Raw genomic sequence first — 25591 nt, forward strand, 5'->3', positions numbered from 1 at the left:
TTTGCCTACATTCATTTCTTCATCTGTAAACTGCAGACATACCACCTGCCTCCACCTCGGGGAACTACTGTGGAGAGCTTTTGTGAGTCAGGTCTAGACACTAGTAGTGTACAAAGCTTCATTCTACTTGAGGACATCTCAATGCAGGCCACACATCATCTCAGAATGATGGCCACACTTTATGCCAGCTTCTGTAGGAAATAAAGCTTGCCTGAGGATTTGAGAGTAAAACAGTCCCACTGGTCAGCCTTACAGACCAGGTTACGGTAACACACACCAGTAGCCATAATGACACAGAGAGAGGGAGGTTTATAGTTCCACAAAAGTGGAATTTAATCTAAGTGTAATATATTTTTGTAATTTTTATAATTTCAATTTTTATATGAAGCACAGATGTATATAAAGAAAAGCACACAAAGCCAAGTATGGTGACACATGTCCATAGTCCCAGCAGTCGGACTCTGAGGCAGGAGAATAAGAGTTCAAGGTCAGAAGTTGTTTGGAGCAGTGGAACGATATAAACAGAAGCCCTGAACTTAAGCTAAGGCACTTAAGAGTGATGCCAAGAAGACTGGAACCCAGTGGCAAGAGTAAAGAAAAATGGAATAAATTTTCAGCCAGCCAGGTTCTAAACTAGCCTTGTAGGCTATGGCAGAAATCTATTCTGTATTTGATATTTCTTTATTTCTCAAATGTTAATTTGGGGACCTTTTATTTTATTACAGAATTAGAAACATCACAATCTAATAAATACTTTTCAAAGATTATACTGGCTCGTGTATAAACTCAAGACTCATGCCTAACAGGAAAGGAATAATACAATATAGCACAATACAATACATGATTGAAGGAATAACAAGTTTTAAGTAGAAAAACGCCATGATTTAATTTTGTCACTCACATCCATTCAATAAAACAAACTAACTAGGACCAGCTATATTCTTGGTGGTGGTTTGGGCTTTGCAATTACAAAGGCAAAAATCCCAGGCTTTCACAAAGCGTATACTGAAATATAAGCAAACAAGATACATATTACCAGACACTTCTGGTAGACACTCTGTATGCTCTTCTATCATAAACTGCATAAAAATATGTTGTTTTGGCTTGAGAAGGTCTCTACAAACAACAGCAATAGTAATAAAACAATAGCTGAGACAGCGAATGAAGAGTAACACTGTGCCAAGGCGTTCCCTCTAGCGAGTCACACTTAAATTGAAAGTGCGCAGTTTGCTGGGCACAGTAAGGACTTGGGATTTCCTGAGTAGGACAGAAGCCATTGGGAAACTTCGGATCAAGAAAACAGCAAAACGAGTTAGGAAGTGGTGATGCATGCCTTTAATCTCAGCACTCAGGGAGGCAGAGGCAGGAGGATCTCTGTGAGTTTGAGGCCCGCCTGGTCTACAGAGTGAGCTCCAGGACAGCCAGAGCTACAGAGAAACCCTGTCTCGGGGNGGGGGGGGGGGAAACAGTAACACAATTCAGTATTTTAAAGTATTCATTCAGATTGTGATCTGGAAAACAAACTGTACCCATCAAAAGTAGAAAAATTAAAAATTATAGATGGCTCATAAGGTCATTACTGCCACAGCAGAAACACTGGCCAAGTTTCCAGTGGGAGAGCTAGGAAATTACCCACTTCACTTTAGACATCAAAGGCAAGCCTAAGAGAACTCACAATGCGCTGGAGAGCAGCTTCAAGACTGGAAGCGAACACTCCTACTGGGCAGTACTCTTCCAGGGCCTACTCTCATAACCGCACCATGATTCCATTCGCTGAAGGCTCGCCTAAGTCTAAATCACAGCTGCACATTTCCTTCTGGAGCTTCAGATCCATATAGCAAACTGCCTGCCAGTATCAAACTCCAAATTCCATCCATACGCCAAGCACCACCTCCCTTCAGTTCTAGAACCTTCCTGGTCCTACCTTCCTAACTAAGGGTGGCATTGCAGAGCGCCCTCCATTCCCAACGCAAGGAGCATGTGTGGTGAAGACTGACTGCCACAAATGTGTGGGTGCCAACATGCCGTATCTTCTTCCACCATATGGGACCCAGGGTCCAACTAAAACGTCAAGCTGGGAAGCAGGGGCCTTCTCTGGCTGACCCATCTAGCAGCCCAAAGTAACCTTTCCATTCTTTTTCCTGTCACCCAGCCTACTGAACACCATACACAGACCTAACTACCTGTCACCCAGCCTACTGAACACCATACACAGACCTAACTACCCAAGCTCACGCTGGTCTTGTCAAGTCCATGCACTGTTACGATGCCTGCCACAAAGTGAAGAGAACCACTGTTCTGGCTTGAGACAGGGTCTCCCTAGGTAACCCAGGCTGGCCTCAAACTTAGTTCTTCTTTCCTTGTCTCCTGAACGGTGTCACCATGCCCAGCTTCTGAAGAAAAGAATTAAATCTGCTTTCTCTCAAAGGTCAGTTCTCCAGAGACGGTCTCCTCCTTTCCTGGGGAGGCATTTTTAGTTACTCAGCAGACTATGCTAGTGGGATGAAAAGAATCTCACATTCCTTTAACTCTGTTCCCACGCAGATTGTGACTGTTCTTACCTGAGCCTAGACTTCAAATCTCTCCTGTGTACTCATGCCATCAGCACTTTAAACTCTAGGGAAACTGAGGCAAGGCCCTTTCTGCTTTGTTTTTGAGACAGTATCTCACTACGTAGTCCTGGCTAGCCTGGAAATCACAATTCCACCTTTGTAAAGTCGTGTGCCACCATGCCTGACTTGACAAAGCCCTTTCTAAAGGCCCTATGAGACCTGTTCAGTCTACCACTGCCATTTACTGGCCAGTGTCTCCCATGTCAAGCCATCCTATTTTCCAGGTTTTACTATTCCACACTCCAATTTACCCTAGGTGCTTTATGTCTGTAGTTTTCTCTACGCAACTGCCTTAACATTCCACATATAACCAACCTATGTACCTAAGTAAATCTCATCCTACTTTTTTCCATTTCATAACAACAAATATTATTGTTTCCTGATACATATTAAACATAACATAGGAAGGGCCAGGGTCAGTGAGATGTCTCAACAGGAAAGGTGCTCGCCTGCATCCCACATACTGGCAGGAGGGAAAGCGGTTATCCTCTGATCTCCACAAACTCTGACATCCACCCCACTCCAAAATATTTTAAAAAATAATTTGTTATTACCGGGCGGTGGTGGCACACACCTTTAATCCCAGCACTTGGGAGGCAGAGGCAGGCAGATCTCTGTGAGTTCGATGTCAGTCTGGTCTACAGAGCTAGTGCCAGGATTGGCTCCAAAGCTACATAGAGAATCCCTATCTTGAAAAATAAAAACAAAACAAAAATCATACATGTGCATCCTCTCATTTAGGACCCATCACAATTCCTATTAGACTTCTCGGTTTACTGCTGAGTCACAATGAGAGGTTAACTCAATCAAGGTTCAAAATCAGAGAGCAAGTAACCCAAGACACAGAGATGGGTCTAACGTTGTGGGGCTGGAGACTTCAGTCTGAGTTCATTTAGTCTCTCAAACACCAGAAAACACTCCACCACCTTCCTGTGGGTTCCGCTCCCCCACGTGATGGCCTAGCCTTTAACCATACCCATATTACTTTCTGTAGCAAGTTTCTTCCCTTACCACAGTGCTGCTTTCTCTAAGCTCATGCTATGGCACCTCCTCCTCAGATTCCTTCTAGAAAGCTCTATGACAGAGGACACTGGGTCTCGCATTACTCAAATGCCCATGTATCAGTCAACAAATGAACTTTAACAGCTTAACATGTTAGATGCAGTTGGGTTCAAGCCTGTCACCCTAGCATTGCAGGGGGCTGAGGCAGGATAACTACTAGGACTCTGAGGGTAGTCCAGTCTAATCTATAGTTTGTCTGTCTCAAATACTCATGAGGTGGCTCGGTGAGTAAAGGTGCTTGCCATCACCAGATAACCTGAGTTTGCCCCTTGGGACACAAACGGTGAAAAGAAAGACCATATACCATGACATACATGATATATGGTCACATGCACAAGTTAATTTTAAAAAAGAAAAAAGGAGCACTTGGAACCAGCACTTAACATTTATCATGCACTGTACGCTGACTGCCCTCCATATCTTCTCTATGAGCATTCTTGTTTTAGTGGTGAGAAAGCTGAAGCAGTTGTCTGTGATCTTGGTGCTAGTTGGTATTAAAGCAGAAATATGAGCCCAGGAAGGCCTGTCACTCACAGGAAGAGATAGACAAGACAGTGAATGGTATCTGTAATCAAATGCTACTTGGGAGATGCTGAAAGGGTAAACTTGGAACAGTAGTATGTAGCTTGGCTTTTTGTTTTGTTTTGTGTCAATACAGAAATTTTGACTGTAGACAAACTTCGTTTTTACAGTTGCTGAGGACTGAATTAGGGCTTTGTGCACGCCGGGTAAGCTCCTTACTCTGGGCTATACTGGGTCAGAAGAGCGTCATATTCGTTTGCCAGCCACCTCTCCAGCCCCTATTTTCCTCATTCATTTAAGGCAGTGGTTCTCAATCTTCCTAATGCTGTGACCCTTTAATACAGTTCCTCACGTTGTGGTAATCCCCAGCCATAAAATGATTTTGCTGCTCCTTCATAACCATAATTTTGCTACTGTTAAGAATTGTAATGTAAATATCTGATATGCAGTATATCTGATAAGCAATCCCAGAAAAAAGATCAATTTGACCCCCAAAAGGCATTGTGACCTGTGTTTTAAAGGAACCTGTGGTTGAAAATCACTAGTTTAAGGCAAGGAAAACACTATTACATACAATTGCCCTGAGTACTAAAAAAGATAAATTATACCAAGGAGCAAAAGCACTATAGCACAAATTACTAAGTGTTAGTATGAACTATGTATGACAGCTAGATACTAGTTCATTCTTTTTAAAGCCGTCAAAAATCTATGGTTGGCTGGGCGTGGTGGCACATGAATTTAATCCCGGCACTTGGGAGGTGAAGGCCAGCAGATCTCTGTGAGTTCAAGACCAGCTAGAGTTACATAGTGAAAGCCCATGTCAAAAACGAAACAAAACACAAAACATCACTTTTCAGACTTTCATTACTCCCGTTTTAGACTAGAAAACATTATTTAACTACTGAAGGCGCAGCAGAGTCTTGGGAATGGTATAGTTGTTACCTTTGACATGTTATATTATTTAATGTTTTTAAATTAAGGTATAATTGCGTTATCATCTTACAAATATTTTTTTTTAAATTTCACACAATGTATGAACTCCTTCCCTTAACCCCTCCCAGGTCTGCCCCCACCTCCCTACCTACCTCCAGGTTTGTCTTTTTAATTTAGTGACCCACCAACTTACATTTCTGTTGTGCGTAGCTTCTGAGTACAGGAACCACCTCTGGAACGTGCTCAATCTAGCAGAAGCCACACCCACATAGAAACTAGCTCTCCCCCAGAAGCCATCAACTATGGCTAGCTCCTTAGTTAGGGCTGGAAGCTCGTGAACTAACTGGCTTGATCTTGTAAAATCAAGGTCGTAAGCAGACAACAAAGCTGTTATGAGTTTGTAGGTGCAAAATAAGGCCCTTTCCCAGAAGAACGCACATTGTCTGGACACAGTCTATGCTAACTTCCTCCCAGTGGCTGTTAAAGCACAGACCGGCTGGAGGAGTTATCAGGAACACTTTATACCACTGCTGTGAAGATTCTGAGCAAAGCCCAGTGCAAGAATAAAGCGAGGACTAAACAATTTAAACAAAGACAAACTAAAGTCAGTGTCCTCTGAAGACTCATCCCCTATCTCTATTAATACAGAAAACAGCCATCTACTATCTACAAGTGCAGGGGCAGGACAGTCAGCCATAAGGGCCTGGAAACTCTGTAAGCCTACTACCTTATCTTCTAGAAGATTTAAGACTCAAGCCAACCCATCAGGTAATACAGATAATTGATCAAAATTGAATTCCTTTTCTCTGGAGTCACCTTTCCTTTGACTAGGGTTAGTCTGCTTCATGCCCTCAGGTAGTTAGGACACCTGGAGAGGTCAGTAGGCATAAACCACGAAGTAGGCCTGCACCTGAGTCTCTCTAGGCCTTGATGCTGGAGTTCTCAGCCTCAAGAAACAGGAGGGCGGTGTGTGTGTGGGGGGGGGGGGAGTAAGTCCCCCATCCTATGGTTTTGTTTTAGTCTCCTAACTTAAGTAAGATGGTAGTTAATGACACAGTATTAAATTCCTGCCAACCTTTAGTCAATACATCCATTAACCTATCAACACACATCTTACTTTATGTGGATTTCTATTTAAAGATACCTAATTTACCATTGCTGACTCACTCATTAACACTCAACACAGGCAGTAGCCATACAACTCATACCTGAATAAAGTTCACCTAACATGATTTTCATCGTAATCTTGTATTCACACACTAGACTGCACTTCATCTCTCTCTAAGTGTTCGGTGCAGGAAATGGAACATAGGGCCCAATTCACTGAGATACATACACTCCAGTCACTTTAAAACACACCCAGAAAATGATACCTTTAATAATGGCACAGAAACCCTGATGTGGGATTCCACATCCTCTGAATGCTGTGAATACCACTGGTTAATAAAGAAGCTGTCTTGGGCCTGCGTAGGGAATAGAGGTGGATGGGGGAAACTAAGCTGAAGGAGGGGAAGAAAGGAGGAGGAGTCAGACAGAAACCATGTAGCAGCCCTGCTGCTGGAGACAGACGCTGGAACTTTAGCTGGTAAGCCACAGCTACTGTGGCGATACACAGATTAATAGAAATGGGTTAAGAAATAAGAAAATAGAGCTAATGGGCCAAGACATGATTTAATTAATACAGTTTCTGTGTGATTATTTCAGAGCTAAGGGATCAGAAACTAACTAGCGGCCTCCTCCAACAAAACCCCAAAAATACTCAAAGCTGTCTATAAGGGGCCTTAAAGGTTGTTTAAGGTATAAGATAAACCTTTATTTTCTGACAATTGACCTGTCAGGGAAAAAAAGGAGGCATTTCCCAATGGCATTTGATTTAAAAAGCAAAATTAACTCAGAAATTATCACAAGTGTAAGTCACAAAAGGTCTTGCATCTAGAAGGGCACTCAGGAGGCTGAGAAGACACTCAGTAACGTGCTTGCTAAGCAAACATGAAGATCTAAGTCCAATTCTAGCACCCACACAGAAGGTCGGCATGCTGGCACATGCTGGTAAGCCCAGCACTAATGAGGTGGAGGCAGGAGGCTTTCTGGCCAGCCAATATAGTTTAAGAGGTGAGCTCCAGGTCCAGGGAAGAACCTATCTCAAAAAATGTAATAAGTACGTGGAAAGTGATCATGAAGATAGCTGATGTCAACCTCTGCCTCCTATGCACATTGTGCACACACGGACTAGGCACTCAAGACTGTCTGCGTCTCTTCAATTTACAGACATTCTTAAATCGCAAGGCATTCTCTTTCATGTTTTGACCTAATTTAAATAATTTAAAAATATTTTAAAATAGGAAGCCAAATATAACAGAGACTATGAAAAGGTAGACCACCTGAGTATACACTGCAGAGACTAGAACAGAAAATATCAGTATAGATAACCTCAGTCTTGCCACAAGCAAAGCTCGCAAACACAAAATAAAGGAAATCAACAAAATTAATGACTTAAAACTGTCCAAAAATGTCAGGATCACAAAACTTTAGGGTAGGCTAGGCATGGAGATGCATAATCCCAGCATACTAAGGTGGACAAGGCAGATCTCTTTTGAGTTTGAGGCTAGCCTGGTCTACATGGTGAGTTCCAAGATAGCCGGGGCTACACAGAGAGACAAACCTGGGGGTGTATGTACATGAGTCCAGGTGCCTGAAGAGGTAAGAGGCATCAACGCCCTGGAAGCCAGAGCTGAGGACAGCTGTCAATCACCTGACTTCGGTGTTGGGAACTTGGGTGCTCTTAAGCACTAAGACCCTGCTCCAGTCCCTTCATTTTGTTCATTTTAATGTGACTGTTAACAACCATATTGCCTATGGAAAACAGCTAGCAGCATCCTGACTCTAATCTGCTCTATGCAAACAATTGCTCCACAAATTCTTTATTGGCTCCTAGCAGGTCTTCCTTCCCTTCTCACTCCCTCAATAGTTCCTCCTCTCCTTTTGACACATCAAAAGCCGGGCAGTGGTGGCGCACGCCTTTAATCCCAGCACTCAAGAGGCAGAGGCAGGCAGATCTCTGTGAGTTCGAGACCAGCCTGGTCTACAGAGCTAGTTCCAGGACAGGCTCCAAAACCACAGAGAAACCCTGTCTCGAAAAAACCAAAAAAAAAAAAAAAAAATTCCTCCCTTAATTAAACAAGGTAATAGAAACAACAAAACAAATCTGCTTATTACTATTTCACGTTCTTAATTCTATGTATCATCTGATGTCAAATGCTGTTATCTGTGGCCATGTACTCAAAACCAAACTGGGATCCTTGGAAGAAGCTCGAGTCACGGCTCCAGTTCTCCCCCAAGTTCACCTTTCCTAAAACAGCTTTCAGAGCAGAGTCAACACTGCAAATGTATACTGCCAACATGGACTCCTACTGGTCCAGCCTGAATCTTCACTTGCTCGGGTAGGGAAGTGCTGTTTTGTGCTATTATCTGTTTCTGTACATCATTTTGTAACCCTGGCTTGCCTGGAACTCCTTATGTAGATGTGGCTGGCCTCCAACTGAAGAGATCTGCCTGTCTCTGCCTCCTAAGTGCTGGGACCAAAGACGTGTAGCGCCACACCCAACAAAGGTATAACTTCTTCCGACTACTCTCACAGCTTTCCAAACTCAATAGCATCTGCTGTCATTTCTGTGACACTGCACTATTAAGAGTTATCTGTCAGTACTAACAACTAACACTGGTCATAATCATTGCCTATCTTTGTTCTGAACTTTCTGAAAACTCCAACTAAAACTCCACGCTAACACAGCCACTACTTATTAACTGAAACACTTCAGTTAATAGCTGCGAGTCATGGAAAAACATAGGCATAGGAGTGACACATGTCACCATGTGACAGAGCCTGGCTGCCCACTTCTACATCAGTAAGAACCAGCAGTACTCACAAGCCTTTGCTTTATAGATTCCAACTAGAATGCACTAGGTTTATTTCTAAGGAAAATACAGATTAGAGATAAAGGAATTTGCTTAAATTTACAGAGCTAATAATGCTCTCTATATAATACCACCCAAGAGCATGACTACAAAAAGGGTGCACCTGCCCACAAACAGGTGCTCAATAATGACCAATTCCAAATCTCTCACTGCTCTCCACCAGTGACCAGAACCCATGCTATACCAGCAGTTCTTTTAAACGTTTTTGAAAGCTTTATTTGGGGCTGAAGCGATGTCTCAGCAGTGTAAGAGCACTTGCTGTACTTCCCCAAACACCCACACAGCTCACATCCATCTGGGACTCCAGCCTCAGGGCATCTGATGCCCTCTTCTGATGTCTGCAGCCATTGCATGCACATGACGCAGGCACATGCAGGCAAAATACACACACTTAAAAGTAAAGAGAAAATAATTTTTACAAAAGCTTTGTACATTTTATAAGCGTGAGTATTGTGCCTGGTACCTGTAGAGGTCAGAAGGTGTCAGGTCCCCTGGAAATGTATGGTTCCAGGTGACGGTGAACCACCACATGGGTGACAGGAACTGAACATGGGTCCTCAACAAGAGCAACAACTCTCAACCTCAGGGCCATTTCTCCAGTCCCAATTTTTTTCAACTTTTAAATTACCAGCAAAAAAAAAAAAAAAAAAACTTATCAAATGCTATGATTTTTCATTAGTAGTATATTGTTATTTAATTAACTAAAAATCTCAAAGTTATGCCAAACATACTCTTTAAATTCTTCAGTGTTAAGGAGCTCAGTTTCCTACTCTGGAAAGAAAGGAGTCCACCATCCCAGAGTCTAGCTGGTGGCTCTCAGTAGCTGAGAAGCAAACCCGGCAGTTAATACTTGCTATGAAGGCTGCCAAGACACCTCTCATATACAGATACTGAGCAATGACTAAGGTGGAGGGCTGAATATCCAGGACCTTGGGCAGGGAGGGCCTCATTCCATTCCTGGACAGGGCCAGAGAATCTACAGATCAGTCTATAACAGGGTCTGAAGAGAGGTCAGGTTAAGAGACCTGAGTTCAACTCCTAGCAGCAACACGATACCTCACAGCATTCTGTAACTCCAGTTTCGGGGGATCGGGCACCCTCTTTGGCTTTCAAGGTACCCACATACGTAAAATAATTTTTTTAAAAAAACTATTAACAGCAAAGATATTCTACTTTCCCATAAGTCCACGGGCTAGACTTCTACTTTATAATTCTATTAGGTACCTTTAAGGACGTATCAGTGATAAGACAGCAATTTTCAATACAACCAAAATCCTACAAAACCCAGGAACTCACCTTGAAGATGCCCACACCCGTGTGCTCCACTCCAGCAAGCCTTACTGTCTTCTGAGTACCCTTTTGGCCTATCTCTCATGCCAAAGCCTGTGTTGGAACATCTTTAATGAATTCTGCTTCATTTCAGGCTAGTCCCGAAATTCCTCGAAGTCACAAATCCTAGCTCAGCGTGAGTCCAGGCCTGCTGCTGAGAACAGTGCATGCCTCTTGACCCCCAAACACTGACAGCAGAGCCCGAAGAACCCAAGAGCTAAAAGATGGAATAAGTCATGTATGGTGGGGCTGGTGACACAGTTCTGTCATCTCAGCGTGGCACATGGGAGGCTGACAACAAGCTTGAGGCTAGTCTCTCAAACCAAGCAGGGTAGAATGCAGTGGTATACATGATCCTGCAGTTAGTAGGCTGGAGCAGATTTTCTATTCAGAACCATCTGGAACTATATAATGAAAACCCATCTCAAAAACAAAGTAAAGCAAACCAGCCTTTTAAGTGATTTATGAAGCATGACAAACCTTGAGAACCTGTGCTTTATAGTTACAAATTAATCAAAAATTTGTTGGTCAAAGTAGGCTAACAGAAAAGTATGCAGGTCAAGAATGAAAACACTGGGACTAGTTCACCAACACTAACGTTTGTGGGCCAAGAAAGATAATACGGGGGGAGGACCTTGGACTTTCCACAGGGCAGGGAACCATGACTGCTCTTTGGATTAGAGAGGGAGGGGGGAGAGGAGTGAGGGGAGGGGGAGAAGAGTGGGGGGAGGGGGAGGGAAATGGGAGGCTGGGAGGAGGCGGAAACTTTTTTTTTCTTATTCTCAATAAAAAAAAGAAAGAAAGATAATACACATATGGAATCCTAACAATTGGGAGGCGGAGGCAGGAGATTAGGAGTTCAAAGTCACCCTTGGCTACACAATGAGTTTGGAGCTAGCCTGGGCATCATGGCCCCCATCCCCAAAGCATTTATGAACTGAGTATAACTGACCAGAACATCTGCTCAAGGACCAGTGTTTCATCACTCACAACACATAAACACATCCACTGAGACTGATAAACAACTCTAACCATCCCATGTCACTCTGTCCTCTATTATCCATAATATAATGTTCTCCTAAACGTTCCATCAAATCCAGACAGAGCTGGAGAGAGTTCAGCAGTTAACAGTGCTTAAATTATATGCAAAAACTCAGTAGTGAATCTTTCCTAATGACTTTAAGTTAAGAGAGCAGAGTGATACGGGAAGACAAAGGGCTTTCTGCAGCAAAGCTGCACTTGCATGCGAAGGCAGGCTGAAAGCGACACTGACTTGGCAAGGGTCTCCCATGACTCACACAGCAATTTACAACGTGACTTTATAATCTGCATACGACCATGTGCATAAATATTTTGAATGCAGAAAAACTTTAACTTAAATTAGGACTTTTTCTTACCTGGACTCCCTCAATAGTCTTTTAATAACTGAAGATTCTACAAGCCACCCCCTAATGCTGGCCCAGGAATCACCACTACCTGAGGAATTCCAAGAATGTAAAGCGAGCTTCCAAGTAATGAAAAGGCACCAGCTTGTCAGGGGCACTGGACTCCAGTCTTGAGAACAGAATTAAGTGGGGGGAGTAGTTGAGTACTGATACAAGGCAGTAATGACAGAAACTTACACTGCATTAGAACAAACGTGTTCTACCAGTCACTTTGCCGCCCCGCGTCTTCCTGAAAAACGTCTAAGTTAGTGTCGAGATCCCATCTCAGGCTCCAGATGGAAGTGATGATGGAGTAGCCATAGCTGTCTCACAACGGTAGCACAAAAGAGCCAAGCACAATGAAGCACACATTCTACGCTGAGATGGACACAACTGTGTGGTTCTGGACATCAAAACTACAGGTTCTCCAGGGGAAGGAAAGAATGGCTAACAGCCAGAGGAAGGGTACAAGACTTTTTGGGCTTCTCAGTGATAACATCCAGTCTGCTCAATCTGTGCAAATCCACTCAGCTGTGAACTTGTAAAAACTTTCAGTGTCACACTTTACTGGTATTTACATGTTTACAGGGCAGGAAAAAAAAACAAACAAAAGATCTCCCAAAGCAAAGAAACATTAATGTAAACCAACACAAAACTTAGTGGGATAGTTCACTTTAGGTGTAGTAAGTAGTAGAGCACTTGTGTGCCTAGCATGTGTGAGGCTTTGGAGGTGGGGAGAGGACAGGTCTGGAGTAAAGGTTGGATAGTATAGAAAATATTACAGCTAACTGTGAAAGCACAGGCTCATAATCCTAGCATTTGGGAGGTGGAGGCAGGAGGTTCAAAAAATGTAAGACCAACCTTAAGCTATGTAGCAAGCTTGAGGCCAGCCTGGGGTACAAGACCCTGGAGAGAGGGAGAGAGGAAAAGCATGAGGGGCATGTGTGTTTGGGGGGGAGGGTGGCGGTGCGGGGTAGAATAAAGAAAATAAAGGAAGGACATGACTACTCCTAGGTATGGGGGAGCAGAAAGTTCATTACAGATGAAAGTGAGAGCGGAGCCACAGGCGAGTGACCACGTCCCTGAGCCAGGCCATGTGAGTTGAGGGAGGGAAGGAAGAGGACCAGGACACCGAGAGGGAAAAGGGTAGACAAAAGGACCGGGTAACCAAAATGGCTAGATTAAATAGGGAAAGGCAGCCCAGTCTTTGGGCTGGAGAAGTTTAGGGTACGGGTAAGGATGCCAGTCATTTTCTGTACAGGTAGGGATGGAGGGATACTGAAGAACCTGGTGGGGTAGGTCTGCTTTGACATGTTAATAGACACCCTAGCTAGCCTTTGTTCCAGGTTCCTGAGACCTAAGATGGAAGTAATCACAAACTTCTTAAAGAGATGTTAGTAAGGTAATTCCACAAAACATACGTTTCCAAGAAAATAATCTTGAAAAGTAATCCATCCATATGAACCCAAAGTGTTATTTCACTTCACTTATAAAGAACATAAACTTGATTTTGTTTGTTTGCTTGTTTTTTTGTTTCTCCGTGTAGCCCAGGCTGTTCTGGAACTCGCCCTGTAGAGCAAACTGGCCTTAAACTCATGGAGATCTGCCTGCCTCTGCCTCCCAAGTGCTAGAATTAAAGGTGTACGCCACCACAGTCCAGGACATAAACTTTTATTTCTAAGTAATAAGTGTGTAATAAAGCAGAATGAGGCTGAGAGAGTTTGACCCTCAGCACTAAAGGAAGGGGGGGGGGCGGAATATAACAGACAGGATCTATCTGCCTTGAAGTTTTGTTTGTTCAGTTTGGTTTGGTTTTTTGAGACAGGGTTTCTGTGTGTAGTTCTGGCTGTCCTAGAACGAGCTCTGTAGACCAGGCTGGCCTCGAACTCCCCGAGAGCCCCCTGCCTCTGCCTACCAAGTGATGGGACTAAAGGTGTGTGCCACCACCATGTGGCCTTCCTTGAACTCACAAATCAACTGAGACAACTAGCTGTGCCATCAAGATGGCTCATCAGATAAAAGCACTGTCAAGTTTGACAACCTGAATTCAATTCGGAACCCATATGGTAGGCGGGAACTGTCTCCCCACAAGCTGTCCTCTAACGTACTTGGATTACCAACGGCTTAAGGCCCAGAATCTCTGCTATGTTACAAATGACCGAGCTCACTGCTGCGAAATAAACATTAGATGGAGGACTCTTAACATGTAAGAAAGAAGACTAAGTTTAAAAATGAAAGACACAGGGCTATACAGAGAAACTGTCTCTAAAAAACCAAAATAATACAAAAGACACAGGTGGGACACACCAGTAGATCCATCACTGCTCTGGGGGTGCTTCCTCAAACAGCAAGCGGAGGGAAGGGGTGGAAAGCTGGGGTAGCAGCTGAGCTGCGTAATGCTTACCTAGCGTGATTGAAGTGCCAGGTTCAATTCTCAGCACTACAAAGGGGGAGGAGAAATAAACTGTAGCGAGCTGCGTGGTGTCACACCTGATGGAGATGTATAATCAACTCCTGAGATGGCTAAGGCCTGACCTATGCTATGATCACGCAATGATTATCAGCTGCCTGCATATGCGTGAACCTATGGGCAGTGCCCACCTGGCAGTTCGGGGTTGGCAGCCCATGCCTAGTTAAGGGCTGGGAGAGGTTTGCCCGAAGAGAAAGGAAGGAAAGTGAATAAAGTCCTGGAATAAACTGCAGTGAGAAGAGCTCCGGTGTATAGCACATCATCCTTGTGGGACAAGGGTGGCCGTGACAACAAACTAGCTTGACCTTCATGCAACCATGCTGTCCTCAGGGAAAGTTAAAACAGCTCACTCATCTATCAAGACAGAAACTATCATACAACACCATACAGAGAAAGACTACTTGAGGTCCCCCTGCCTCTGCCTACCAACAGGAAGAGAAGACGAACAAAGTCAAAGACCACCAAGTCCAGACAGTGAGCTTCAGCAGCCATACACACCTTCTGGGACTTTGCAATGCTAATACTCACGCATACACTTTTTTCTAGTATGACAGTGGTTACCAAAGTACTAATTATAGAAAATTATACAAAAAAGTATCACAATTATACTAAAAGCTGCCAAAATACTATTATAATACTCAACTGCTACTTATTGTTTAATGCCAAACTCAATTTTTCTTGAAATAGTTTTCTTTTTAAAGCACCCGCAACATACTTCCATTGACATTTCTGGCCGTGTACTTTACTATAATCTGCAAGAACAATGATTCCATGCAAAATACTTACATTTTCTTCAACCGCAAAATAAGTTATTTGCAAAAGATTGATAATTTACAAAATTCACCACCAAAAACAGTGTAAAACAACAGTTGCAATATAAGAAATAAGAGATTTCTTATTCTTAATAATTTATTCACTTTATTAATTATAAATTAATTATTTATTAATTTTTTCACTTAAGGATTTTTTTAGGAATGGTTTATCTGTGTAGCTATGGCTTCTCTTTTTTTCCTCTGGATATTTCAGGGATGGGGTTTTCACTCTGCCACCCAGAATGGCCTCAAAATCTCTGTGCCCAACCTGGGTCCAGCACAGTGATCCACTTCTTCCTCACCCTCCAGTGCTGGGATTACAAGCACAAGCGACCATGTCCAGCTCAATTGTCTACTAAAGACTCCACACATTCTCAATTAAATATCTACTTCAGCTGGGCGGTGGTGGCGCACGCCTTTAATCCCAGCACTCGGGAGGCAGAGGCAGGCGGATCTCTGTGAGTTCGAGCCCACCCTGGTCTACAAGAGTTAGTTCCAGGACAGGTTCCAAAACCACAGAGAAACCCTGTCTCAAAAATAAATAAATAAATAAAATGCTTCATCTACTGGCCTTTATTACAAGTGCTACCTAAGTGAACTGCAGACTTGTCTAAGAAACATTTAAGAGTTGGGGATAGTGGTACACCCTGCAGTTACAACCCTTTGAAGGCAGAGGTGGTAATATTGCCATGGGTTCAAAGCCATAGTGCTAAGCTAGTCAAGTTTACACAGTGAGAACCTGTCCAAAAACTAACAGCACCCCTACCCCCACCCTGAAAAGAACCTGTCAATTCAAGTGTCCCCCCATTCCAAGCTGCCTATTCTTGGGTTCTGGCTATCTGCACCCTCCTTTTCTCTACAGCTTTTACAGCTCCTTGTCACTGTCAAACTATTTGCCTATTCCATATAACTCAACAGGTCCATTCCTCCACATGCCAACCTGCACTAGACTGATTTTTAAAAAAACAAACAAGTACACTGTTTGAGTCGTGTATTTTTTTTAATTATTATTGTAACAGGCTGGATGAACATAGGAGAATTTATATTTAGTAATGAATGCCTGCTGTCCCAGAATTCCAGAGACTGAAGCAAGAGGTTCCTAGATTCCAATAAAGTCTGAGCTATATTACTTAGTTTTTAAAAGATTTAAAATAGAACTCTATCGCTGCTAAGTTTTTTCAGAAGAATGACAAAAACTATAGATACTTAACATCTTCTAATTAAAGTAGATGTTAGTATTAACTACTGAGGTCTAGCATTGTAGTGAGCTCACTAAATGGCATGGTCAGAGCTGTTACTCTGTGGGGCTAGAAGAGACAGCTTAGCATTTAAAGCACTACTGCTCCCCCAGAGGACCCTTTGGTTCTAACCACCCTCGTAGTGACTCACAAACACCTGTAACTCCAAGGACTATATTGTGACAGACACCTTCATCACACACACTGAGGCACATACACATAAAATACACATTTTTCCTAAACTTAAAAAATCATTTTTAAAAAGAACTTACTTTGAGTAAGTAAACTTGTGGAAAATCCCAATGCACTGACATGTTTTTAGTTTAGAATACATAATATATAATTACATATAGTATGTTAAAAATTATAAAACTCAAGTGGTAATTCCCTTAAATCTGTCTTACAAAGACTTTTCTGTGCAAAGCCACCAGCACCCTAGAACATGTACACTACCAAAAAAAAAAGTTCTATTATTGGAGAAATTTTCAGTACACACCACCAAAATATCCACTTAAGGAAGTGTTCACAGGAGACAGACTTTGCACTAAATCTTTTTCTCTAGCTCCCCTTCCTAAAAGACAAACTAAAGCATGGCCCACACAACGATCAGGTATAGGGTAAAAGACTGCGGGACCCTGATAAACTATAACAGGTAAAAGCATATAGCAATACTTTTGTAGTTTAAAAAGAGACAGATCATGAGCCAGGCGGGGACTTTAATCCCAGCACTCTGGAGGCAGAGGCAGGCGGATCTCTGAGTTCAAGGCCAGCCTGGTCTACAGAGGGAGTTCTGGAACAGTCAATGCTACCAAGACCCTGTTTTGAAAAAAACGACAAAACAAAAACAAACAAAAAACTAACATGGATGGCTTAGTGGTTAAAAGTGCTTACTCCCCCCCACCCCACTGGGTCCAGCGTTCTGATCCCTCATCTACTTCATTTCTGCGCGGCTGACAAACTCCTGTAACACCAGCTCCTAGGGAATCAGATACCCTCTTCTGCCTCCATAAGCAACGGCGCAGAGGTTCGCATACACTGACCAAGACAGTGTATGTGCTCAGTGCTCAGTGGTCATCTCACCAGTAGGGAAGCTGAGACTGAAGGACTGCAGTAAGTTTTGGGCCTACCTAGTCAGCTCTACGGCTCTAGACTGTCCTGGGCTACAAAACGAACCCGCTTCAAAACTGGAAAAAAAAAAAAAAAGAAGAAACTATATGAATAAATTATCTGGTTTCCCGACTGTGCATCTTTCATACTTCTGAATACAAATAAATGAAACGAATACAGTAAACACTTAAGCGTGGATACTAGAAGTAGTGAGAGTGGTCACTTTAAGAAAACATGACCTCAAACTTAAATAGCAAGAGTAGCGGGATTTTAATTAAATCAATCCAGTATCATTTTATGCAACCTAGAACCACCACCCCCGAATATCGAAGGGTAACCTCAGTAACACTAAGAGGCAAAGCCCTACATCAAGCACCTACAGAACAACGATTTTATTCTGCTCTCAGATACTGTGAGGGATGAAGGGGACTCCAAACATTGCCAAAAGCTCCTGTCAACGGCCAGGGTACTGAGAACTAATCAATGGCCAAGTGAGTAAGTGATGCCCGGACACAAGCAGAGATGCTCGGCTTTCTCTTAGGCGACTGGAGAAAGATACCGCAGCCACAGGAGACAGAAAAGTAAACAAGGCAGGAATGCTTTAGGGAAAGGGTAACTGGGCAGAAACTGTCTGGAACCATGGCAGAGGGAGGAGCAGCCGAGGGGCAGCGGCCGGCAGGGTAGCTTTCGGCAGGTGGCGGGCGCCTGGGGGCGGGAGGAGCGCAGCGCCCCGACGGCCAGTCCGCACCGCACAGCCGTCGCTGTCGCCGGGGAGGCGCGCGCAGGCAAGGCTCCCGGCGACCAGGGCACGCGCCCCGGCCCCTCCCTGACAACTTGCCTGCTGGAAAAAAGAGTTGCAGGTCCCAGGTCCCCGGAACCCGGGGATCCGCCATCCAGCACAACCGCTCTGCCAACCAGGTCCCGCGAGAACCGGGAGTTCTCGCGATACAGACCCACTAGCATCTCGCGGGCGTGCTCTGGAACCAACATGGCGGCGGCAAGGGGAGCGAAAAAAATCACTACTTCGGGGCTTTGAGAAGTGTGCTTCGGTCTCGGACGGGAGGGCGGCGGACCGACGGGAGGAGGGGCAAGCCTTCCCCGCCCCGTGCGTCTCCCCCGAGTCCCCGGTGCGGGAGGAGCAGGGCCGGAAGCCGCACGGAGCCCTCCGCCAGCCGAAGAGCCACACACCAACCCGAGCTCGACCTCAGCCGGCCTCACCGCGGGTCACGTGAGCGTCACGTGGGCAGAGCGGCGCGCGCCCGGAGCCTCCGCGGCCCTCCCCGCCCCCTCCGCCGCGCACGCACGCGCGCGCGCCCGGCCCACGTGGGGGCGCCGCCGCCTCAGCCACCCCCCTCCCGGCGCCCGTCCGAGGGGCTCCGGCCCCGCGCGTTTCCGCCGCGCTGTCCCCGGGTCCCCCCCCCTCTCTCCGGCCGGCCCCGCCACGCGCTCCGGGAGCCCGCTCACCTCTCGCGCCGGGCCCGGCCGCTCGGGTAGGCGCCGCCCGCGTGGCCGCCCTCGGCCCCCGCCGTGCACAGGCTCGAGCGCCCTCCGCCGCAGGAAGCTCCACAGCGGCGCCGCGGCGCTTCCAGGTGGGTCCCCGCCTCCCGCTCCTCCACTTCCCGCAGCAGCGGCGGCTCCTTCCGGTCCCCTCCTTCCTCCGGGTTGAGATGCGTGGGGCCGGGCGCTCATGGCGCCACCTGGTGGTGACCGCGGCCGCGCTGCCGGGCGGGACGGAGGGCGCGCAGGGCCGCTTCCCCGGCGTGGTGGGGACCTCCCGGGCTGCCCGCAGAGGCTGCCCTCCCGCCCGCGGGACCTGGGCAGGCCCCCAAGACCGGCCCCGGCTCAGCGATGCCCTCCCGCCCGCGGGACCTGGGCCGGCTCCCGAGATCAGCCCCGGCTCAGCGATGCTCTCCGCCTCCCGCCTGTGCTCATGCCTAGGGCCGACCGCGACCCCAGAGCCCCAGCACCCCACCTCTCCCGGGTTTCAGGTCTCAGAAGCCTGTCGGAGGGCGGTCCAGACCACCCGGTTCCCAAGAGCGCACCTTTAGACGGCACTTTTAGCCGTTACTTGTAAGTGTTCTCGCCACCAAGGATGTAGGAACTTTAAAGGCGGGACGTCTTTTCTCCGGGCGTTTTTCTGACAAATGGCTCAGCACGTAGTAAAAAATGATGGTTACTGGCGCTCAGGTGTGTTTATGTAGCTCAGCGCGTGCGTACCGGGCCTGAGCTCTGAGTTCAATCCCTAACACCTGCCTTCAAAGACGCTGTGTTGGGAGTTGAGGAAAGTAATGCCCGCCGTCAGTAATGGAGGGAAGCGTTTTCTCTGGGTGGATAGCACATAGACTGTCACTCTGAGCTGTGGAAACGCTGACCTAAACCTCTGGCTATGAGATTATGTTCCAAAAATCCCAAATCCACTGGTGGGGTCTGCTATTGGAGCTTTTCCCAAAAGTAAAAGTCCTGCTTCAGTGCCTTTGTTTTCCTACCTGAGGCAGTCGTTCTGTTTTTCCAAGCAGATATTTGTGCTTTCTTTTTTTTTTTTTTTTTTTTTTTTTTTTTTTTTTTTGGTTTTCCGAGACAGGGTTTCTTTGTACCTTTGGAGCCTGCCCAGGAACTATCTTGTAGACCAGTCTGGCCTTGAACTCACAGAGATCCGCCTGCCTCTGCCTCCAGAGTGCTGGGATTAAAGTTGTGCGCCACTACCGCCCAGCTCGTGTTTTTTTTTTAATTGCTGTTAAGTTACTTAGTCATTGAAGTGATCTTGTATTTGTTTTCAGTTGAACCCAAAGTAACATCTACAAGACAAAGGGTGCCAGGTATGTTGTGCTGATGATCACACCTGCAGCCTCCGTTGCCTTAGTCTTCGTAGTAGCGGGGTCCCCAGAGCACATCCTTCCCATGCTTCTCATTGAACTCTGCTGGAATAGACAAAGGTATAAAAATATCATGGTTTTCCCACCAAATTCTGTCCATGATAGCAGGGTGCTGTCTACAAAGGATAGCTCCTGCTGGGGATGGTCAGAACTCACCTCTCTTGCTGCTCAGACAGTGTCTAGAGCCAGGCACCGGTTGTCAGCCCCAGCCATGTCCTTGTCACACCATGTCATCTGTTTCCAAGAGATGATGGTAATGACAAAGGTCTTGTCATTGATTCCACCCTGTATCCATCTGTATGATCCAATGGACTAGATGAGGCACTATTCAGACCAAGCCTGCCTCTGCCTCCCGAGTGCTGGGGTAAAAGGCATGTGCCACCTCTGCCCAGTTCCTCTGTTCAGATTTCGTTCAGCTTTTTTCTCCTCCAAGTGAATGGTCCAAGAGTGTTCCCTTTTAAGTCCCTGCACCAGTCTATAAACATGTGCTACCTGAGACCCAGCCTGTGACCTTGCTCACATTGGTGACAAAACACTTATTCCGCTCTGGAGTTTGTTTTCATTGAGACAAGACCTTATAGTCCAGACTGAGTTAAAGCTCCCTGTGTAGCACTTGATTATCTGCCTCGCAGTGCCGGAATTATAGGCTACTAAGCAAATTTGAGGCCAGCCTGAGCTACGTAAGGCCCTGTCTGAGAGAGGGAGAGAGAGAAGAGAAATCTAAAGTTCCTCTGTTTTACAAACCAGGCCTCAGTTTCAGTTTCTTAAACATAGTGCTGTTAACAATACTCCTGACAGCAGGGACAAGGGAGAGAGCATGTGCAAGGCCTGTTTCTGCCACAGAGTATCTCAAAGCAATGACCAAATAAGGGCAGCCTTTGAAACATATCCAGATTTGCCCAGGTAAGATGGGAAAAGTAACCCCAACCAGTCAAAAGTCTACTAGCGTAACTGTTACTGCTTGACCAATCATGTTCAAGATGACCTAACTTCCTGGAATTCCCCTAATGGTGCTTAGAAGGAGGCTGTGTGCTGCTCTCAGGGTCACCATCTGTACAGGTGGTCGGCCCTGCATGCTGGTAGTTTCTGGAGAATAAACACTTCTTACATACCATTCGAGTCTGGGGGTCTTTCTTCAGTGATTCTGAGATCCTTGAAGAGAGACAGAGTGCATGGTGCACGGTCAACTTATCTTGAAAGCACTGAGTACTGGCTCAAGATTCAGCTATAGCCCTCATTCAGATTGAAGAAACTTGAATAAGTCTCTCAAAAGGAATGCTAGGGTTGGTGTGTAACAATGATAAAAACATTGTGGTTTGATCCTTATAACAAAATACTGAAGAAAACAAGGAACCAAAGATTTAGTCCTTGGTTAACTGCTCCCATTGCTTTAGACCTGGGACAGGGCAGAGACATGATAGCAGAGAAAAGCTGCTGACCCTCGGGGACAGCTAGGAGTCTCAGACAAGTGTAGCCTTACAAGGAGGCATGCCGCCAGCAGCCTGTTCCCTCCCACTGGGTCTCCCTTCTCTCGGCCCATTCAGAATAAACCGATCACCATTAGCCCATGGGTGATGCTGGCACCTATACCACATCGTATGATGTAGGGTCCAGCCATCTCACACCTCAGCTGGATGGTACTTTAAAATGAGATATACTTCCTGTCCTGCCCAGTTCCTGCAGTCATTAAGTCCCAAAGAAATCACACCGAGGTCTACATCAATTGTAAACTGATTGGCCCATTAGCTCAGGCTTTTATTAACTTTTATAACTTATATTACCCCATTATTCTTATCTGTTAGCCATGTGGCTCATCAGTTGAGCTCACTGTACTCAGTCTCCTGAAGCAGTGTCCCCTAGGGAATTGACATCCCATCAAGGAACAGCGCTGACTATCCATTACCAGCAGTTAGTAAGGTGCACTGTTGGAGGCCACTACTTTTAGGCCTTTTGGTCTGGACAAGATGCAATGGCACAGGGCAGTTTGGTTACCTTCTGTTAAGGGGCTGTAGCCATAAGATCACCTATGATGCTATTTTGCTGTTTTGTTTTCTCAAGACAGGGTTTCTCTTTGTAGCTTTGGAACTCACTGTCCAGACCAGACTGGTCTCAAACTCACAGATATCCACCTGCCTCTACCTCCCAAGTGCTGAGATTAAAGATGTGTGCTACAACCAACTGGCAGAACATGATAGTATTTAACATGCATAAGATCCTACACTGAAGAAGAAAAAGAGTGCTAGAATTAGAAAGTTAGTACTCCTAACCCACAGTTGACAGGTTTAGTTTGTAGTTTGCTGCCATTTGAGACAGTCTTGTTTCACAGCCCACACTGGCCTCAAACTCAAATTCGTCCAGCCTGAGCCTCATACGTGAACACAGATGCCAACCACCATGCTGTCCATCTTGAAATGGTTTAATAAACTTTATTACAGCAAAGAACTTCTTTGTTGCATGTTTTCAAATAAGATATGAAGAAAAGCATTAATAACAAATTTCATGCCCTTTTTAAAAAGTCTATCAAATAAATTCAACATTCAGTTTACACATCTTAAAATGATTTTTATTGAATGGATTTTAACAACATTGTTTTTAGACGGTGTGGCTACCGCACACAAAAACAACGCTGTCGTGAATGCTGTTGCATAGCCTCGGTGTCACCCTAGCATGTTTGTACTTGGAATACAGTTAAGCTCTCACATCACATAATCAAGCAAACAGCAATGCATACTCTATTATTTAGAAAGACTTTGTGCATTTCAGTAAAAAATCATTTTGCAAGTGGTTTCAGCTTTATCAACAGTCTCATTTGACACATTCCATACTTCATGCTCTCAAAATAAAAAGTGGCCTAAAACTAGGATTTTTTTAAGTTACTGACATTAATACCATTCAGGTCTACAGAACTAAAGTTTAACATTTACATTATAAGCAGCAATAAGTTACTGATTATCTGGTGACAAATTCCATTCAAACTAAATACATCCTGTTACATTCAAAAGACATTTTGTAAATTTTAATATGCAATTTTGTATGCTACAGTGCAAAAGAACATCCTAATGTTTCCTGAGCTTTAGGAAATTAACGATTTTCTGACCACTACTCTCAATTTAAAATAAGCTCCTTACTATGCAAAGCCATGTCAAAACTATACAATTAAATTAGGTTTTTTTGAGAACTGAAAAGATTGGCTTAGGGTAATGAAAAGGTTTTCAAGCAGAAGTATTTACATCACTGAAGAGGGCACCTGGGTCTGCCCAGAACCAAGGTCAAAGAACATAAACAGTACACTGAAAGACATGGTAAGTTATTTAGCATTAAATATTACCAACTTATATTACACATTTAAACATACCCTCCCATAATGCCCAGTACAAAGGAATAAATGTGACAAAAGGTGAAAAATCAAAGAAACATGCTTTAAGGAATGATTTGAATGCATGTGCGAGTGCGGACGACTTCTCGTTAGAGCTCTGTACCCTCAAAACTACAACGATCGAGTTTCTACTTCAATCTTCTCCTCTGCTTGCAGTACGTCGGGGTCAACATGAACCACCGGAGGTCGAAGGATAACTTCAGGCCCTCCACCATATATGGACTGCAGGAAATTCCATGTTTCTTCTGAAATTTGACCAGAGTCTGCTCCTAAAATTGTGTGCATGCAAAGAACGATGTTTACAAACATGAATATATTGCAGAGATATAAGCTACAACACGTAATACTTTTAAATGTCTAAAGTTGTGTATTCCTAGTTCTTTTTTTTAAAGCAATGTCTTTAATTTTCAATTTTTTTTTTTTTTTTTTTTTGGTTTTTCGAGACAGGGCTTCTCTGTGGCTTTGGAGCCTGTCCTGGAACTAGCTCCGTAGACCAGGCTGGTCTCGAACTCACAGAGATCCGCCTGCCTCTGCCTCCCAAGTGCTGGGATTAAAGGCGTGCACCACCATCGCCCCTGCAATCCAGCCACACCGTGGAGAGGTTAAGCTCCCTCTCCAGCAACAGAAGAAGGACTTCCTAGGCAAACTGTAGACCCTTCCTGAGCCTCTAACGTCTGTCTTGGCACAAACAGATGGCAGGAGGTTTTAGAACTGGGGAGAAGTGGTTGGTGTCCACTCTGTTCCTTTTCTTTCCCTTGAAGAGCTTTTTGTAATATTAGGAATCCTTACCATTAGAGCCTAAAGACCTGTGAGCATTCGCTCTGATTTTTGGGAATACCCACAGGAAGGCACACTGTGAACACAAAACAGCAGCCATGTGCCAACACTTTCTAGGCTTGCGGTTATGTAAAGGAAGNTTTTTTGGTTTTTCGAGACAGGGCTTCTCTGTGGCTTTGGAGCCTGTCCTGGAACTAGCTCCGTAGACCAGGCTGGTCTCGAACTCACAGAGATCCGCCTGCCTCTGCCTCCCAAGTGCTGGGATTAAAGACGTGCGCCACCATCGCCTGGCTTCAAAAATTTTTTTTATGTTCTGTCTGCATGTATGCCTGCCCACCAGAAGAGGGCACCAGGTCTCATAGATGGTTGTGAGCCACCTTGTGGTTACTGGGAATTGAACTCAGGACCTCTGGAAGAGCAGCCAGTGCTCAACCTCTGAGCCATCTCTCCAGCCCTATTCCTAGTTCTTACCAACAACTCTAAAACCCTCCCACAACTAACACACACTGCTTTCCCGCCCTTTGTTCTACTGTAAGCCTGAACATCTCTGAATTAGGTTAATTAAAAAAAAATAACAGGATGACTGGTTAGTATTTCTACCAGTGAGAAATCGTCACAAGTAAAGGTTTCAGTATTAATTAAAGCATGTTGGTGCAGGCCCCTGATCCCCACACGTGGCAGGGAGAAACAGGAGGATCACAAGTTAAACCCATTCTGGGCTACATGGCACATTCAAGGCCAGTCTGGGGTACACTGAAAAGAAACTGTGTTTATTAAACAAACTTACCTTGCTTGAGCATCACATTACCACATTTAGTGACTGCAATTTTAGTGTTGTCGATAGGACCTGGAGGATCTAAATCAAAATGATAAAAGAATTATAAAATAAACACGTTCAAAGAAATGCTGCAAAGAAGTACATAATTTTATAGCTGAAATAACTGAGAACTACCAATAAAATCTAGTTAGTTATTTACTTTTTATGAAATGCCATCTATTTTAAGTATCTTCCCAGCTTTGGGGATTTCAGTTGACCCAAAAACAACCAAGAAAGGTGAGAGGTCACCCAGCAACAAAGTCT

General features: G+C 44.8%; 3 protein-coding genes across 13 annotated transcripts in view; 1 reads left to right on the top strand and 2 right to left on the bottom strand.

Annotated features, from left to right (window-relative positions):
- The window catches only part of Zzz3 (zinc finger ZZ-type containing 3), an 80065-nt gene extending 60426 nt beyond the window's left edge, over positions 1-19639 (bottom strand). For 5 of the 6 annotated variants that reach the window (XR_007593132.1, XR_007593131.1, XR_007593130.1 and 2 more), the window contains exon 1: positions 18949-19084. The gene's annotated coding sequence lies outside the window, so the exon portion shown is untranslated. Of the gene's footprint in view, positions 1-18948; positions 19085-19526 lie in introns of those variants that run through there. The other variant, XM_050149517.1, reaches the window with a different exon arrangement.
- Positions 18935-24080, top strand: LOC126506171 (proline-rich protein 2-like). Of its 4 annotated transcripts, none has more exons than XR_007593133.1 (3): positions 18935-19073; positions 20262-20300; positions 23890-24080. XR_007593133.1 is itself a non-coding variant. In XM_050149523.1 (3 exons), exons 1-2 carry the CDS (start codon positions 19172-19174, stop codon positions 20263-20265), a joined length of 387 nt encoding a protein of 128 aa, XP_050005480.1. In that variant the 5' UTR covers positions 19080-19171; the 3' UTR covers positions 20266-20300; positions 23890-24080. The 4 variants fall into 4 exon arrangements, 1 of the variants encoding a protein (XP_050005480.1); XM_050149523.1 differs by lacking the exon at positions 18935-19073 and adding an exon at positions 19080-19554; XR_007593135.1 differs by lacking the exon at positions 20262-20300 and having other exon boundaries at positions 18939-19073.
- The window catches only part of Usp33 (ubiquitin specific peptidase 33), a 50364-nt gene continuing 47671 nt past the window's right edge, over positions 22899-25591 (bottom strand). For all 3 annotated transcript variants that reach the window (XM_050149516.1, XM_050149514.1, XM_050149515.1), the window contains 2 exons: positions 25298-25366; positions 22899-24002 (listed from right to left, as the gene is read on the bottom strand). In XM_050149516.1, coding sequence (XP_050005473.1) covers positions 23845-24002; positions 25298-25366 — 227 coding nt within the window. In that variant the 3' untranslated portion in view covers positions 22899-23844. The remainder of the gene's footprint in view (positions 24003-25297; positions 25367-25591) is intronic.

Source organism: Alexandromys fortis, unplaced genomic scaffold, assembly GCF_014885135.2.
Source record: "Alexandromys fortis isolate MF-2015 unplaced genomic scaffold, M_Fortis_MF-2015_v1.1 scaffold_68, whole genome shotgun sequence".
Classification (NCBI taxonomy): domain Eukaryota; kingdom Metazoa; phylum Chordata; class Mammalia; order Rodentia; family Cricetidae; genus Alexandromys; species Alexandromys fortis.

Coding starts and splice junctions, on each gene's coding strand:
- LOC126506171 (XM_050149523.1), top strand. CDS start 19,172: ATGGCGCCACCTGGTGGTGACCGCGGCCGCGCTGCCGGGCGGGACGGA.